Here is a 16907-nt window from a genome sequence, read left to right as displayed (position 1 = left end):
TGTGTCATCTGCATAAAAGAGAATGGGGATCTCCAAGGATGACATCTTTGTGTGGTCAATTCAACCCCTTGCAAAGCCGTCCATTGCCTCCTGGGTGTAAGTACAGAATGAAAGGAGTGACCTCCTTGTCTCACCCCTTTATTTACAATTAAAGAGTTGGCCTGCTCCCCACCTAGACCATAATGTACAGTCACTTGATTCTCTAGGTAAATCAACATTATAGAGGTCAAAAATTGAGCAGGTATGTTGCGATCTCGTAAGATTTGCCACAGTGAATTCCTTGAAACCGTGTCAAACGCTGTTTTCAGATCGAGAAATATAGCATATCATTTTATTTCTGGATCACTATGAACAACAGAAAGCAGTGGTCTAGTGTGCCCCTATTGGCTCGAAAACCAGCTTGCAAGTCGCTCAGCACATTGTTATAAACCCATGCTTGCAGTTGTTTGACCTTCCCAAATGTATTCCCTGTGCAATCTAGAAGGGAGATTGGACAGTACTTTCCCGGGAACTCCCTGCCACCATTTTTATAAATTGGGGCAATTACGGCACTCAACCAAGAGTTAGGAATGGAACTTGAACTAAGACTGGCGTTACATGGTTTCATTAACACCGGGGCCCAAATTACCAGCTTGTACTTATAAAGGTCCAATGGAATCTAATATGGACCAACAATTGTAGGGTTACATCTTAAAGATAGCCCACACCACGACAAATACCTCTTACTCCATTGTAACACTGTTTCTCTTTTTGTCAGTCACCTGCTAATGTATGTGACAGGTTGTCCTAACCCTTCTTAGTTTAGCTGTGATAAAGCGGCTCCATTTCCAAAGTCGCAAGCATGTGTCTGATTTATGAATTCCTTTTCATAGTGTAGGATCTTTAAAACTGGTGCCCTGCACAACTCATTGTATTGGTTATTAAAAGCTGTTTGGCAAGCAGGAGTCACATTTTCTTTCTTTGGCTTCTTGTTGGATGTTAGGTATTCAAGGGATGGACAATGTTCCCATATCCCTTGATGGAATACTTTTAATAGTCAGTGAGGCCAGGGAATGCCATCACCTTGCTCTGAGGGGTAGGAATGTTACAATCCTTTACCACTTCCACATTTATCTCGGTAGAGGAAGCTTCTTACGGCCACCCCCTTTCTTTCCTAGGTAAGTCACAATACCCTGCACCATCTGGTGTTGGATTCCTTGATAGTCAATACAGCATTCAGCATTTCATGCAACACTGGTTTCAGATGGGATAGATGGTCTTTCCCAGTGTGGCTGAACTAAATAGGCAATGCTGAAGTATTTCAAGCCAGATAGGACCTAGTTTACAATCTCCTGAAAATTGGAAAGGACATTTTTTAGCCCAAAAGCTTTCCTTTGTCAGTCAGGCGGATCTGCCAGCACCCACTCATGAGGTCAAATGTGCTCATTTACTTGTCAGTGCCCAACTTATTAATATGCTTATCTGCTCAAGGCATGGGGTGAACATCTGTACTTGTGAGAGTTGAGCCCTCTATAGTCCACACAAATGAGGACATCAATTGTCTATTTGCTGGACTTTTTAGGACACAGCAACATGTGACTGGTACATGGGATATGGAATGGCTCATTTACCCTAGAAACAATATCTTGGAGACTTCCTCCTTGAAGGTGTCCCGTACTATGTCACGCAACCAGCAAATAATGCTTTTCACGGACTGTCTCCTGTGATATGAACACATCAGTTTGTGTGACATGGACTCAGTGAAGACAGGCCTGTAAAATGCTCTAAAAGATGCTGACAGACTTTCAGATGTTGCTTTGTCAGGTAGGAAGTGTTGCTGCCCCTCTATAGACCTATCTGTGGATTCTGTGTATAGCACGTTTGTGTGGGGGGTGTTATCAGTCTCCTCTTCAGACTCACAGTCTTTCACCATAGCTAGCACCAAGTCAGCCCTGCTGTAATGAGAGGTCAGCCATTTGACATGAAACGCACAGCATTTACCTAGACGGATTTGTGTCAATGACGTAGTTAGCATTACTGAGTTTTTGAAGTATTATGTAGTTTCCAGGCCACTTATCCTGAAGTGCACTTGGCTTCACCAGCTCCATTACCCAGAATATCTGTCCTGGAGCTTACTGTGTCACAGCTTCCTTCTGGTCATGCCAGTAGCTCATCAATTCCTGACATGCCTTCCCATTTTTCTGGGACTGTTCTCTGTACTGGGCTTTTTTGGACCTCAATCAAAGCAGATAATCCATTATGTTTTAAGAACGACTTCAGGGGGTTTACCCTTACCCTGCCACCCTCAGCAAGGTGGCCAAACATAAGTTCAAGGGGACTGAACCCCACTCCGTTTTGGGACACTTCGCTGCAGGTGAACAATATGCATGGTGGGAGAAGACACCACTTTCTCATCAGGTGCTCTTCAAAGCCACCTATCATGTCTTTCAGGGTTTTGCTAAAGCTCTCCATAAGCCCTTTTGTTTGGGGATGGAAAGCTGTCGAGAACGAGTAAGCACTGCATACTTCTCTCATTTTACCTTATTTAGATATGAAGTTGGATCCCCTATCATAATTTAGTTCTTTGGGGAACCCCACATGAGAGCATACCCCAAATATAACCTTTGGCATGACAGGCTCATCAGGTTTATTTCTTCAGCGTACCGGGTGGCATGGTCTCCTACCACTAAAATGTACCCATTACCTAAATGGGTTGTGTATTCAAGGACACAAAATGAGCAATCCTATTCTCTCAAAAGGCAGCCCTATCACTGGTAGTGAAATTAAGTTTACCTTTTTTTTGCCCTGACTGCAGCTTGGCAAGTCTGCATGGAGTATACAAATTCCTTTATTTGTACACCAACATCGGACCAGTAATAATGAACTGCCAACCAATCAGATGTCTTGCTCATTCCTACGTGACCTGCCAAATTTGGGGCTAGAGAGCGTTTGAGAACGTGTAAGTCACTGCAGACTCCTCCCACATTTTCTTCATACATGCAGATATGGAGTTGAATCCCATATCAGAAATGTCTCCCTTAGGGAACACCACATGCCTCTCTTAACATTTGGAAGCCACAGGCTACCTAGGTTGACTGCTTCACATAGCGGGTGGCATGGTGTAATACCACTTAAATGTACCCATTATCTGAGTAGGATTGGGGATCCAAAGGACACACGATGTGCATTCCTATTCTCAAAAAAGGCCACTGGTAGTTAGATTATAGGGCTTGTTTGCCCCGCCTCACTTACATTAAAAGAAGTTTGTAAGTCTGCAAGGGGTGTAAGCATTGCTTTATTTGTACCCCCTATGGGGTGAGCAAAAATGCACTATTATTATTATCTGTCCTTTCCTGGTGGAAGTGCATGTTGTGTGGAGCGAGGAGAGTTCCTAGTGGTTCCATGTACAGACTGAGGTTCACACAGCATAGGAAGGATAATAATAATGGTGCAGCTGGTACATAATGGTCCATAATGGTATTTATTGGAGTGCTTTATATTCATAGGGAAATAACTTGGTGAGGGAAGCAGAGAAACAACGGAGCAGCAAGCTTACAGGGAGGTTTCCTAACAAGGTAACAAGGGATAAATAAGCAATCAGGGGAGGAGACAGTGAGGCGCAAATCACCCAGTCTCCAGTAGGGTAGGGAGTGGAGGGTGTGTGCACCTAGATTCCTTAATGAGGAGGGTCTTTCGCTCCTTTCAGAACTGTTGAATCAAGGAACTGAGGTCCTGGAACGTGACAGCTCTGTATATATTGCCCATACACAGAGCTTGCAGCAGGGCCATATGGCTTTGATGCAGCACTGTACTGCACCCTCTCGTGGCAAAAAGGCTTCTGATGACAGCTGACACCAGAGATAAATATCAAAGATGAGGAGTCTGTAGGAGGAGAGACTAGTCCATCTGAAAGAACGTTAATGTGTTCATCAGAAGAGAAGGCATGAAAGAAAAATAAAACACCAGAGGAGGGTGTCAAACAACAATGGGTGTACGATGGGCAGTATATCCCATTCCCAGGCTGCATTGTCAGAGGATTTGATGGCCTAAGCCAGTGTTCATTGGCAATGGTAGTGTTTGCATAAAATGGGAACCTCCAAATGCTGCACAGCATAAAAGACTCCATTTGAGTAAGGGATCTGTAAGTTAATGTTCTTTCTGATTCAAAAACAGGCACAACAGTCAACTGATCAAAGACATGGTAAACAGCCAGCGAAAGGGTACATGTGACCATAGCCCAAGGGGCTTCTTGCTGAAGAGTGCAGGAAGCTAGTAATAACCTGGAGTGCCTAATAAATATGCTGGTTCTCTGCTATGAATCTAGAGGACTTCAAAACCCAGCTGGCCACCTGCGCCATGTCCCTTGAATGTAACATTAACAGAAACCTCTCCTTCAAAGAGCACTGAACAAGAAAAACACAAACAGTTTAGCTATCAACTTTCTTACCTGCAGAAAATAAAGCCCTTTATCACAGGAAACAACTTCAGATCTGCTGTCCAACTCTTGATCCTCTCTCACCTGGGTAATGGTAATGCCCTTTTGGAAAGCCTCGTGGTGACTACGCTGGCACCCTGAAATGTGACCTGGATGCTACAACTCAACTCATCAAAGGAATATGGAAATTATACCACATCACCCCAATCTTCATCGAACGGGACTGGCTCCTAATGCAACCCCCTATTATCTTCAAATTCTGCTGCATCATCGACAAGGCTGACACCCTGGGGTCCCCAAGCTACCTGACTGAGAAACTCTGCATCTCTGGAGACCTAAAATCCCAAAAATGTTAGGACATATCCAGACTTGACTCTGCCGGTGTTGGAAGGAAAGACCCAGAAGACAGGGCTTTGCTGTCTTTGCCTCAAGACTCTGGAACCTCCTCCCCATGAACATCATACCCAGAAAACTCTAGATGCTTATTCACAATGCCACCCAGGTGACAGCACCTACACTGGTGGTCTAGACCTAAAGGCAGCAGAGTTGCTCATTCCCAGAATGTAGCAGAGCAGCAGCACTGGAACAGTGCCCACCGTGTGCTGGCTCTGGGGCCTCGGCAACTATGTCCCACATCTGCTGATTATGTTGCATTGATAGTAGTAGAGTATTTAGTGGCAAATGGTAAATGCATAATTGGTAGGTTCTTGATTGTGTCCCTGGAGTGAGAGTGGTAACTCCTCTTCATGGAGGAAGATGAGGAACAGTGCCTAAAAGAGATGCTGGAGAGCCCTAGCTCTGCCTATGTTTCTTTTTCTTCTCTGCTTGTGGACCAGCTTCTCCATGGTATCCACCACTACAGTGTTTAAAGGGAACCTCTCACCACATTTGTGGTAAAAGCAAATACCTTAACGGCACACCCCCAGTGTCAATTCAAAGGCTTCAACTCTCAGCATCCACAATCCTCCAAGCCACAGACTTCCCCAAGGGAGTAAACACATTTCCTACTGGGAACATACCCTGAAATGTGCCTCCTGCAATCTGCACAGGACTTGAAGCTTGAGGCCTTCAGAGGGTTAAGCTTGATACATTTAGAAACACATTTGCTTAACCAAGAGGCATTTCATCAGAAGTGTACAAAGCAAGAGAAAAAAGGAATTAAGCTTATGGGCTTCAGCGGCTTCATATATACTTGCCCTGATTTCATGTCCGGTGCAGGGTACTCAACGACACCAGACCGAGTTGACATGGAGCCAGGCAGCCCCCCTGGCTTGTGGACATGTTTTGGAAGACAGCTGGTGTTACTCTGTCTCATATTTAAGTATTCACTCACATGTCACCAAATGTAACATTCCTTCAAATGTGTCAAGTTTGTTTCCAGCCACACAGTCACACAGATACATCAGAGACAAATGTGTAAAAGCCTTAACATTTTGATTTCCCCTTTTGAGCATTCTCTAAAACTCCTGAGCTATTGCTCTGGAATTTTGCAAAAGTTCCTGAGTGCTAGGTAAGAAATAATTTAGTCACACTGTGTGAGACTACACAACACTTATCTACTTGGTATTAGTTAACCCACCTTTTGGTATAGGCATGTACTACACAGGTTGGTAGTGTGACTGAGCAGCCAGGCTTATCTAAAGAAGAGTGAATGTGAGCTGTAGAGCTGTAGCAATGAAATTTGCAAATACAAGTAGCCAAGTAACACTTAAACTCAAGGTTTCAGTTATAAATAGTTATTTATTTAACATCAATTTTGAAATAAGCGTTCTTTAAAAAGGGCAAAATATGTAACAATAACATATACTTTAAAATACTGTTCCAGAATCAGCACAAGTTAGTCAATACTGTTTAGAGATGCTTTTTACACACTTCCTACACCCGGAGGTGACTTCGTTCACAAGGAGAGTAATTGCATTTATATATCATTAGTTATACTTTTCCGATTCTGAGGTTGCAGAAACGAAAGGTAAAATTAACGAAAAAGGTTAAAACAGGTTCCCAGTATAGATGAGGACAATTAATCTTCCAATGAGATCTAGACAAGCCTTTCCCAGCAATAACAGTTTAAAACAAGTTACCACTTTTGAGGGACAGATATATCAAAGTGAATGGACTAGAAGAGTCTAGAGGGAGCTAGGACAGCCAAAGTCAATTGGAACATAATCTATGGAGCTGATGCACTTCTTAGATAGTAAAGGTCTTGCACAAAGTTAAAGAGTGTTGTGGAAATCACTTGTGGGATTGCAAGCGGTTACACTTGTGAGAAGCAGAGTTGGAATCAACTCTAAAAAAAGTAGCCAATGTAAGTCTCAACTGAGAAGAGCACAGCTAAAGATACTGTGGTAAAGACCACAAGTCTAAACAGTACCTCTGGTTTGAAGAAGAGTGGTCCAACTGGATTCTATTGCAGCCATGCAGGCCCTGGGTTCCTGGGCCTCAGTCATGGGGTCAAGAGGGAGGACATCTGGAGGACTCCTGTGGCAGCAATTTGGAGGTTGTCGGCAGCTGCGGGCTCTTTTCAGATCAGCGGCACTTCGCGGTTTCACCACCATGGATCGGATACCAGTTGGGCTTCCTTCACTCCTTGAGTCCAGCACTCTGGTGAGGGGACTCAAGCACTGGTCGTCCTGCTTCAGGAGGATCCTTAGGAGACTTCTGGCCGGACTGTAGACGTTTCACTTGACTACGGATTTCTCGACACTTGGCACTTGATTCTTGAAACTGCAAAGAAGTACAGCCAATCAGGGAAGATGGTCCAGTGGAGTTTGTCTCTGGGTTAGGTGGTCCCACTAACCCAAGGGAAGATGTTGTCCCATCCGGAGCTTCTCTTGTTGATCAGAAAAAAGGGAGTTTCAGCACAGCAGCAGGGCTTCACCTGGCAATTCATAGGTCAGGAGGATTCAGCAAGCTTCGTTCAAGGTTTCTTTGTCGGTGGTCCCAGTGGTCGAGTCTCTCTCTAGTGCCAAAACCCTCACCTTTTAAGCAAGTTTCTCCCATTCATGCACAACCAGGACTGGTTGATTTCATGCACTCCTAGAGACAAAGGACAGGGGAGTTTTGGGAACCTCCCTCACATCCTGCCTTTCCAGATACACTGGAGCCAGAGGCAGGTTTCAGGACTGAAGCTGCCAAAGGCAAAATTAAGAAATGGCTCAAACCTGGCTTGTCGTGCAGAGTAAAACCCAAGAAAGACCTCACAAACAGAGAATGGCAAAAAAAGAAGACGAGGGCCATTTTGACAAAATGGTCATCCATGGGTGCTATACTGCAGCTGAGGATTCAGCCTGTGGTAGAAAGGCACAATGGTAGGAAAATTAAATCACTGCCACCAGCCATTTAAAGTAGTGAGGGTAACATAAAAAATGTTACATGAAAATGTAGGATAAGGGGCTACTAGCTAACCCCCCCAGCACTCCACATAAGATGGTGTGTGCTGGACACACAAAAAAAAGGTAAGTAAAGTAGATTTCACTTTACTATTTTTGGGAACAGTAGTTCACACAAGAAAATGTATTTAAACCTTATGAGAAATCTAAAGAATTTCTCTGTGACACTGCACTGAAGGTGCTCTGTGTCACCATACAAAAAGTAGATGCCTATGGAGTTTGTCAGACTCCAAAAACAAAGGAAACACAAAATCCAAATCAGGTCAAATCACTCACTCCAGGGTTAACATTAAAAGGTCATAAAGTCCAGCAAAAGAGCTGGCGTCTCTAAGGTGGTAGGAATTTAGCACTAAAATGAAAATTCACCCTAAACTGAGGATGGCAACTTTCGTTTTGGAGCAAATGGGGCATTCATCAGGAGCTAGTTAAATGATAACATCATTTCTCTGTGTCAGTAAACAAGTCACCAGGGCTACATCACACGATCCCAAATTCATATCCTATGGTGGAAGTCTAATTATTGTGCATTAAACCAGTCATAAATATCATTTGCACCTCATAAGCTTGGGATCGGAAGCATGGGCGTGTCCTGGGTGCCTGAAGCACTACTTATCCACACAGAACACTGTGTGTGGGGCTCCCTCTGCTGCAAAATGAGGACTGTTTAGCAGAGCTCACATTCTAACAGAAAACAAATATAATTTTGCATAGCAAAATTACACAAAGCTCAATATTGTACAGGCTGGCAGATGGAGGGTATACTCTCATGAATATATCATTTTAGATATGCAGACAATCTTAATCAGCAGACTATCAGTGCATGGCGAGGAAGGAGAAAAAAGATTGGTAGGGCAAATAATACACGTGAAATCAAGTGGAGTCGACATTGACTGCAAAAGGTGAGAATGGTAAGACATTTAGCAAGAGGAAAGAGGGCATGAGAGGAGTGGTTAAAGGTTTAGGTTAATAATTATATAAAGGTTGGCATTTGTTCCTCATAGAATGTGCAGATTGCAGTTTAGATAAGGAAAACTGCTGGGGTGCCTTTGAAAGCCTATTCATGCTCCAATAATTATGTGTTCATTGGACTGGGACCTGCATATACAGTGTTTGCATTTGAATCATCTTAGCTTTGAGAAAAATACCCTTCATGGCGAGATCTTTTAAAAATGGTGGGAGTCAAAGTAAAATGGAATGTGTGCACTGACAGTTAAATTATGTAAAATAAGTATTGAACTTTTGGAAATGCACAGGCATGTGGAAGAAAAATAAGGCCTAGGAACCAGGGTGATGGAAGAGGAAAATAATTAGCAATCTTATTTTCTAAAAAATATATTTTGGCTTAAAAGCCTATTTTATGTGTCATTCTACGTGCCCGGTTGCTCAGACAAACCTTGTAGCTCTAGTTTATAAAAACAAATGTTTCTAACTGTAAAATATATTTGCAAAACAAAGCATGCATTTGTTCCGTATTCCACAAGATGGATATCCGAGTTTCTGGAAAAGTAGAACTATTTGAAGCAGCTTCAAACTCTGAATAGAACACTTTTGATCTCTGTATCCTAAGATCCACCTCTGCTCTGATTAGGTTCTACAATGTATAATAGGCACAACATGAAACCATATTTTTTTTTTATTTCCATCCTTTGTAAAGGAAAATATGAGCCACAATCTGAGGAATCGTAATCGAGTGAAGCCTGGTTACACGCTCTTTCATTACAAGATAAACATACTGTACCATCGCCAATGAGAACTAAGGATGACTGGTTCTTGGCTTTCCCGTCTTGGATTTGCACTGTATAGGTGCCTTCATTTTCAATCGTGAATCGGTCCATCACCATCTCAATCATTCCAGTTGACTTGTCACACTTAAGCTTATGACTCTGTAGAGCAAAAAGATACAAACAATAATCACAGAATGTAATAAAATGCAGGCATATTCATGATGCTAGCCTATCCACAACTAGGTGTTTGTTATACCACTGTCTGGTCTGTGTATGTACACAGGTCCCAGGCAGAGACACTGCAGAGGTGAAATTCATTATGTGAGAAACCAGAAGGTGTCTCACCTATTAGTCCCCGGGAATCTCTCTCAGCCAGGGCACGGCCATCGCCTTTGGATCCAACTCCTGGGGGTGGACCAGTGCGGGAGGATCACCTGGGTGAGTGGTCTTCACGGAATGGGAGTGGGACACCTGAGGGGTAGACGCAGTATTCCCCTCTCTGTAACACCTTTACCCCATCCTACTGGGTAGGATATTTAGGAACTCTACTTCCCCCCTTTTCCTACACAAACATGTTCACATAGACAGCCTACTCTGGGAGAAAACAGACTCACAACCTATAATTGTACCTGACATGTCCCACTACTATGGTCAGGCAAGTTCGGGCAATTAATGATAATCACTCACACTTGACTTCCATTAAACATCCCCACACGGATAAAAGGTGGAGCATGAGAGCACACTCTGAGCAAGGCAAGGTACACGAAGGAACAGTAGTTTCGAGACAGCAGCTGAACGAAGGGAGAAAGACGGCAAACCAAGAAGAGGTACCCTTGACCTTTTCAGACGGAAAACCGTTACTTTCCCAAGTCATTTGGATTGAACAGCCTAAGAACAGGAAACAAGACTGAAGAATCCTGCATTATGTGTGGGAGATACCTGAGGGACCACCTGCCTGGCTGATTGAGTTGGGGAGGAACAGCAGCTGCCATGGTACTGCTCTTGGCTCCAAGATTAAAGCAGAGCCAGGAAAATCAACACAGCCGATGAGTTAAGGAAATCGATACAAGATTGGTCTGTGTTGAAGTCAAGGTTGCAACTGGCAACATTGTATAAACAGCGCAAGAAGCAAGATTTATAAAGTGTATGATGAAAGACGTGAGGAAAGCTGAATTCCTGATGGATGTTTGAACGAAGAGAGGAAAGATACAACACCTGTGACACAGTGGTCCAGCACCACAAGTGTATTCAATTGGCGGTCTCTGTAAGGTGATCAGCCAAAAGTGATAGAAAGGAAAAGTAGAAAACGAGATTGAGAAATTGAGTGAGCTGAAGTAGTCCTGCAACAGTTTAAGCAAAATCCATTGTACAAGCGTAAGTGTTCAATTTTTTACACGATCCGAGACCAATTGAGAATATTGTGTTTAAGGGGTCCGAGCCTGAATGAGGGAGATCTGTGGTCCAAGCCTGATTGCAGGAGACCAACTGTGAATATTGTGCAAAAGGGGGTCTGAACTTGAAGGAGAGAGACCCATGGTGAATAGTGAAATCGAGAGCTTGTGAATGCGGAAAATCTGGTAAGAAAGGAATTTAAGTGCTTATGTGTTACATCAGACCCTCTGCAATAAGGGACTTTGAATGGTAAAGAGACTTTGGCAGAGAATGCCCTTATACCTATGCTTTGAACTGTATCCTTGTGAGAAGCCAGAGTGTGTGCGAAGCTCGAGCACGCCGCCTTGTCCTGTGCTGAAAACGTGGGGAAGGGAGACCAACTGCTTAACTATTCTGACATTCTTTCTTGAACACTTTTCTTTTTGCATGCATTATTGTCCACACCATTTGTATTTAGAAGTAAGGATTGGCAATAGGTTTATTAATATAGGCCCTTTTATTTTGACAGAGACTCAACTAGGACTGTGATATTTATTATTTGATGGTTGGTGCTTGCTTTCATCCTTAGATTTAGGATTAGATAGGTGTTTAACCAACCCACTGATGTTCCATAAACATCCTTGAACAGTGATCACTATGTCTGTCTTCACTGTTTGATACCATTCCTTCTTTCCAATGTCAACAGTTGACTATGGTAGAGAGCAATTGAAGATCTGTGTCCATGGTTGACATTGGTCAATTCTGGATGGCTATGGTCAACCACTAGCAAATGGTCTAAAACCTTTTTGGAATTGGCAATTCATTTTTTTCAATGCTTGCTTGTGCCAATTGCACGTGCATGTGAACAACATCTTGCATTCTGCCAGATGAAAAGCCCCAAGAGTGTACAGAGTTCTGCCACTCACAGAATTTCAGGGCAACAAGGAGATGCTGAACCCAAGGGAAAGTCCCTGATTCAGAAAGGGGTACACTTTCAGATAAGCCAGTCCGTATGTCTGCTTCTCCTGTGACTGATCCTCCCTGTCTTGGGTCAAGCACATACATCTGTACTGGATAAACATTGACTTTTTACCAACTACCACCAACAAAAATGTCTTAGGCCTCCCTTGACCATGACTCTTTAAAAGTTGCAGAACAAAAAAAAACAAGGATTGATGCAAAACTCCTCGCTATTCAGTGTCCAAATCTAGACAACCCCACCCTCACCCCCTCTACGCAAATCTCCAGGAAGAAAACAATCCACTACTGCAAATAGCAATATTAAGATCCCCTTGATGCCTTTCCTCCTGCCACTTGCATAGCTACCATCCACCCTATTGATCTCCCTAGTTTTCACCCCTAGACCAAACGTTTGTGTATGGCACATGTACACATCACAATGAATAGGTACATAACCAAATAGACAATTGAATGAATAACTACATGAATAAATACATCAAGCATGTGTAAAATTAGATCTATAGGGCCCATCATCACAAACGCACACCCTGCACCCATGTGAAAGGGAGACTGAACTAAGCCCTTAACCCTCCTAACTGCAAGTGACCAACACAGGCCACCCTATGCCACACACCGACATATATGCAAGGAGGCATTGGATACTGGTCCTTTGTGCCCATTGTTTATCTCGTCTCAAGCGCAGAGGTTTCCTCTGTGAATTGGGCACTGGCTTCCATGTAGATACTACAAGAGAAGGTAATACCCTCTCTCTGTTTATTACCACTGGTTAGTATAATAGGTACAAAAGGCAACTCTGTTTAGCACAAGGGCAAGTAAAGGTTTTAAAGAAATGGAGCTTTAGTTGGCACATATTTTCGGGTTATTGTCACTTTATATGCATTACTTAAGTACTGAGATGTATTTATTTCAATGATTTGTTATCTGTTAGTGTATTTGGAGGATTGTTATTAGGACCTTCGGTTGTTGTTGTGATGGGCTGGTTAAATTGTTGAGGTTTGTCACTCTCAGTAGAGAGGGAGGTGTATGTAGGGACTAGTTGTTTGGACAATGGCTTTGTTTTGTACGGGCCATGGAGTATAAAGGGTTGCTCATTATTTTCGCACATGCACTGGAATTGATATGTGTTTTTGTAGGGGTTGGACAGCTGAGTGGTATGGAAGGTGTGTATGAGGGTGCTATCCACCATGATCATACTCCACATCTGATAGAAGCTAGTCAGAAACCAGGTTGAAAGGATCCCCAACTGTGGTCTTTTGACAGCAAGCTGCTGGGCAAACCTGAGTATTGCGATTGAATCTTAATAAAGCTACATGAGTATGTGGGCATCAACTCTGCAATGGCCATCAGCATGACAGTTTGGGATGCTCCGAAAGGCATGCCTTAGCAGGTTTTCTTGTTAACAGTTACTGTCAAAGAGGGCACCATAGGAAGAAAAACGGGAAAATAAACATTATGTGTGTTATGATTATTATTTTGATGGTATTTAATTAGTCATTCGTATCTTTGGGAAGCAGTAGAGCCCTTTACAAGTCATAGGGGAAAGGACATAAGCAGAGATACAAGGGAGCTAATAACGGTGGAGGGGGATGGACAATTTGGCCCCAAGGGATCTACAATCAATGAAGTGAGAAAACAGGGGAGGCACCTCGCCCAGTCTCAGGATAGGTGGGAGTGGAGGGCTTGTGGACTTAGGTGTTAGGAAATACCCATTCCTTCAAAGTCAGGGTTTTGAACTCCTTCCTGAATTGGGAGGAGGAACCAGCGACTGGGTGTAGACAAAGAAGACCTTTCTTCTGGTTCTTTCCTTCGTGTACCAGTGGAGTTCAAGTTTGCACATGTCCTTCCTTCTGGTGAAGCGAGATTAAGGGTACTTGAGAGGCAGCCCCCATTGTCTCTAGGACATGGAACATCATCAATTAAACTACAAAAGGAACTAGTATAAATCAGGGTGTTTGTTCTAGTAGGAAATGGTGTCCAATATGCCAAGCCTGTACAGTAGAGATTACACAGACAGTCTGCTGGCATGGGATCCCTTTTGCCTCAAGGGAGACAGTGAGATTGAATGGGAACAACAAATATAAATCTACAATTTAAAAGGGGAGACTATATTTCATCCTCAGGTATGTATTCAGTAATTCCCAGTTTATTATGCTCATGTATACAACCACTGATACCCAACCATGGTAGAATGCATTACATCCTTTGTGGAATCAGTAATGCTTCCTGTTTGTCCACCACACAAATCGTCTTCCATTTCCCAGTTCTAAATAGGAGACTTCCAAGGGAAAAAGCAGCATGCCTGTATGGGGACTGCCTGAGGTATATGATACATCTAGAGATCCTCTACTTCTACCACTACATGGAAAAGGAGATATAGACCATTATGTTAATGTCCTAGAGTCCGGGATGAAAGAACATCTAGTTGTAATGTAATAAAGGTGTAAAGACCTCACATTATAGTCTTGACACATGGACCATTATCACTGGCACATGCAGAAAGTAACACATCATTGAAAGCCCTGGCACAGCATTTGGCAGTAGTCACTATAAATATAATCTGTTATGATCATCATGGGTTCATGATAAAAAGTGGAAAGCTTAATCCAGACATTTGGCTCAGCTCGTTATTGAGGTCACAGCCATAGCACATCCTCTGGCTCTCCTATACCTTTACTTTTGCTAATACACTCTTTGACAGGATGGGTTGTGGGTTTTGCTGGGCAACTATGTCAAAGTTTGTATTTCCTAAAATTTACAGTGTTAGGATCCAAGCCTGAGTATTTGGATCCCTGATTGTTGGTAAGGCTTCCAGCGAGTGAATCTAGATCATTTCTGAGTAGAAGAGGAATTGTAGTGGGCTGGACCATGCTATCTCTGCCATTCGTGGTTAACATTGAGTCATGGGCACAGATACTTTTACAGGAAAGGGTAGTAAACCATTTCATGCATGAACATGTGCAGAGGTAAAGTTGGCATTGTGGTTGGGTTTTATAGCAGGATAATCTTTAGAATTTCCTCAGGAAATGTCATTAATCTCACAATGTGTATCCTAATTCAGTAGGGTGACTGGGCTTACATTGTACACCTCCAGGATCAAGTCCATGGTATGGAAAGCACCAGAATATATTGCTATAATATGTTGAAGTGATCCTATATAAAGATCTAACCGTCAAATGTAACAACAGTTTTGAAAGAATGTGCAGGGAAGATACATTTTGAAAAAAAGGTATGGGCACATTTTCATATATTGGTCATTGGCAGGATATATAGCTTGGGAATATGTTTTGTCTAAAATCTATTCCTGTTCTGTCGCATCATCTTTTGACCTTTATGCAACCAAATTTAAGGATATTCATTTTCATAGGTATTGCTTTGCATATAAGGGCAGGAATGCTCGCTAGAGTCAGAAGAGTTTGTGAGGGTGTGGGAGAGGGGTGGCCTTGAAGTTCCAAACCTGACAAGTTACACCAAGCAGCATTGATGAATTGCTTGATGTTGTTGCCATTTGAGATGGACCGAACTCTAGGTCCACAAATATTCTTAAAGGATAGGTGGTTCACAGAGGTAAATTCAAATTGTGTAAATCTAAGTATTTTGAATGTTCCTGCATCACTTCCCTTTGGGAGCCTATGCACACCTAGCATGGTGTTCAGGCATACTATAAATTACCTAAGTGGCCTAAGTAATACCACCTGTGGAAAAACAATATACTACCACCAATATTTGCAGATAGAATCATGGAAAGGCAGAGACAACGTGTAAGAGCTAGCTCTATCAGAGCATTTGAAAAATGATTCAATTCAAACTGGCATCCAAATAGTAATTCAAATACCTGCAGAGCAGACATTTTCCTGACAAGAGCCACTTACTAAAGGACTTAGATGAAGTAATGTAACTTGTTTCTCCAGTAAAGTTTTGAAAAAGAGCACAATCTCAATATGTTATATGGAGTTGGTAGGTTGGAGGGGATCTGGCAATTCCTAAATACCACCCTTATCTAGGGGACGCAGATGTGCTGGCTCTGATTACAGAAAGTCTGAGTTCAACTGAAACTGATCCTTTTAGCACAACTATGAAGATCAAAGACTTCATCAAATGTAGGACCACCTTTGCGGTCTATGCACTCATCTGCATCTGTGGTGAACTCTATGTGGGCAGTACAATTAGACAACTGCGCATTAGGATCAGGGAACACTTAGCCAGTTTGAACAGTCAGGATGAACGAGTGCCACTGCTGTACACTGGCAGCAGACTCATCAGTTTTCGAATAAATCAGATCTCCAAATGATTGGCCTAATGACAGCCAAGAGAGGGAAGAGGACAGGAGATATGATATTAAAACTGAGACAAATGGAGAGAAAATGTATTCGTCTCTTGCACTGCACTCAAGTGGGTCTTCATAGAGACAACAAGATGAATGTTTTCTTATGACTAATTGTGTGAATTACTAGGTGAATATCTGATGTTACGATGAGCAACAATAATGTGAAACATCTCATTGAATAGTTCTGTATGACGCACCTTAACTCAATTACTATAGTGTATTTCTGAGTGAAACATGCACCTCATCACCCAACCATATTAGAGACATCTTAAGTGCAGTGACGTTAATGCGAACTTGGCCCACATGTTTCTAGAGTGTCTAAGAGCACAATTATCCTGCAATGTGGGGATGATCCACCAGAAGACTGTTCCTCTCTTGATTGGAATATTATTTGGTTTTCATATTGGTTTTCAATATGCCCCTGGAAAAGGGTATTGGAATGCACAAAATCGGAAGTATATGACCAGCACTCACAAGTGCACTAATATAGTGATTATGTTAAGACATGTTGGGCCTGATTTACAAAGCCTTTTTTTACAAAGAAGTGCTGCTCAGTCATGACATGAATTACTTTGGTTAACTATGGAATGTAATAGATAACTATACAACAGAAATGGTTTCCCAATGAAACTATAGGGTTGATAACATGTTGAAACTACAAAACTGCTGCTACAAAACTGCTGCCCTTTTGCTGTGCACTTTAT

General features: G+C 42.6%; 1 protein-coding gene across 2 annotated transcripts in view; it reads right to left on the bottom strand.

The window, feature by feature from the left end:
- Positions 1-16907, bottom strand: part of MYOM2 (myomesin 2) — a 578568-nt gene that overhangs the window by 76158 nt on the left and 485503 nt on the right. For both annotated transcript variants that reach the window (XM_069606094.1, XM_069606095.1), the window contains one exon: positions 9542-9686. In XM_069606094.1, the coding sequence (XP_069462195.1) occupies positions 9542-9686 (145 nt within the window). The remainder of the gene's footprint in view (positions 1-9541; positions 9687-16907) is intronic.

Source organism: Ambystoma mexicanum, chromosome 4p (genome assembly GCF_040938575.1).
Source record: "Ambystoma mexicanum isolate Mex_15411 chromosome 4p, UKY_AmexF1_1, whole genome shotgun sequence".
Lineage (NCBI taxonomy): Eukaryota > Metazoa > Chordata > Amphibia > Caudata > Ambystomatidae > Ambystoma > Ambystoma mexicanum.
This window is presented reverse-complemented; position numbering and strand designations above follow the sequence as displayed.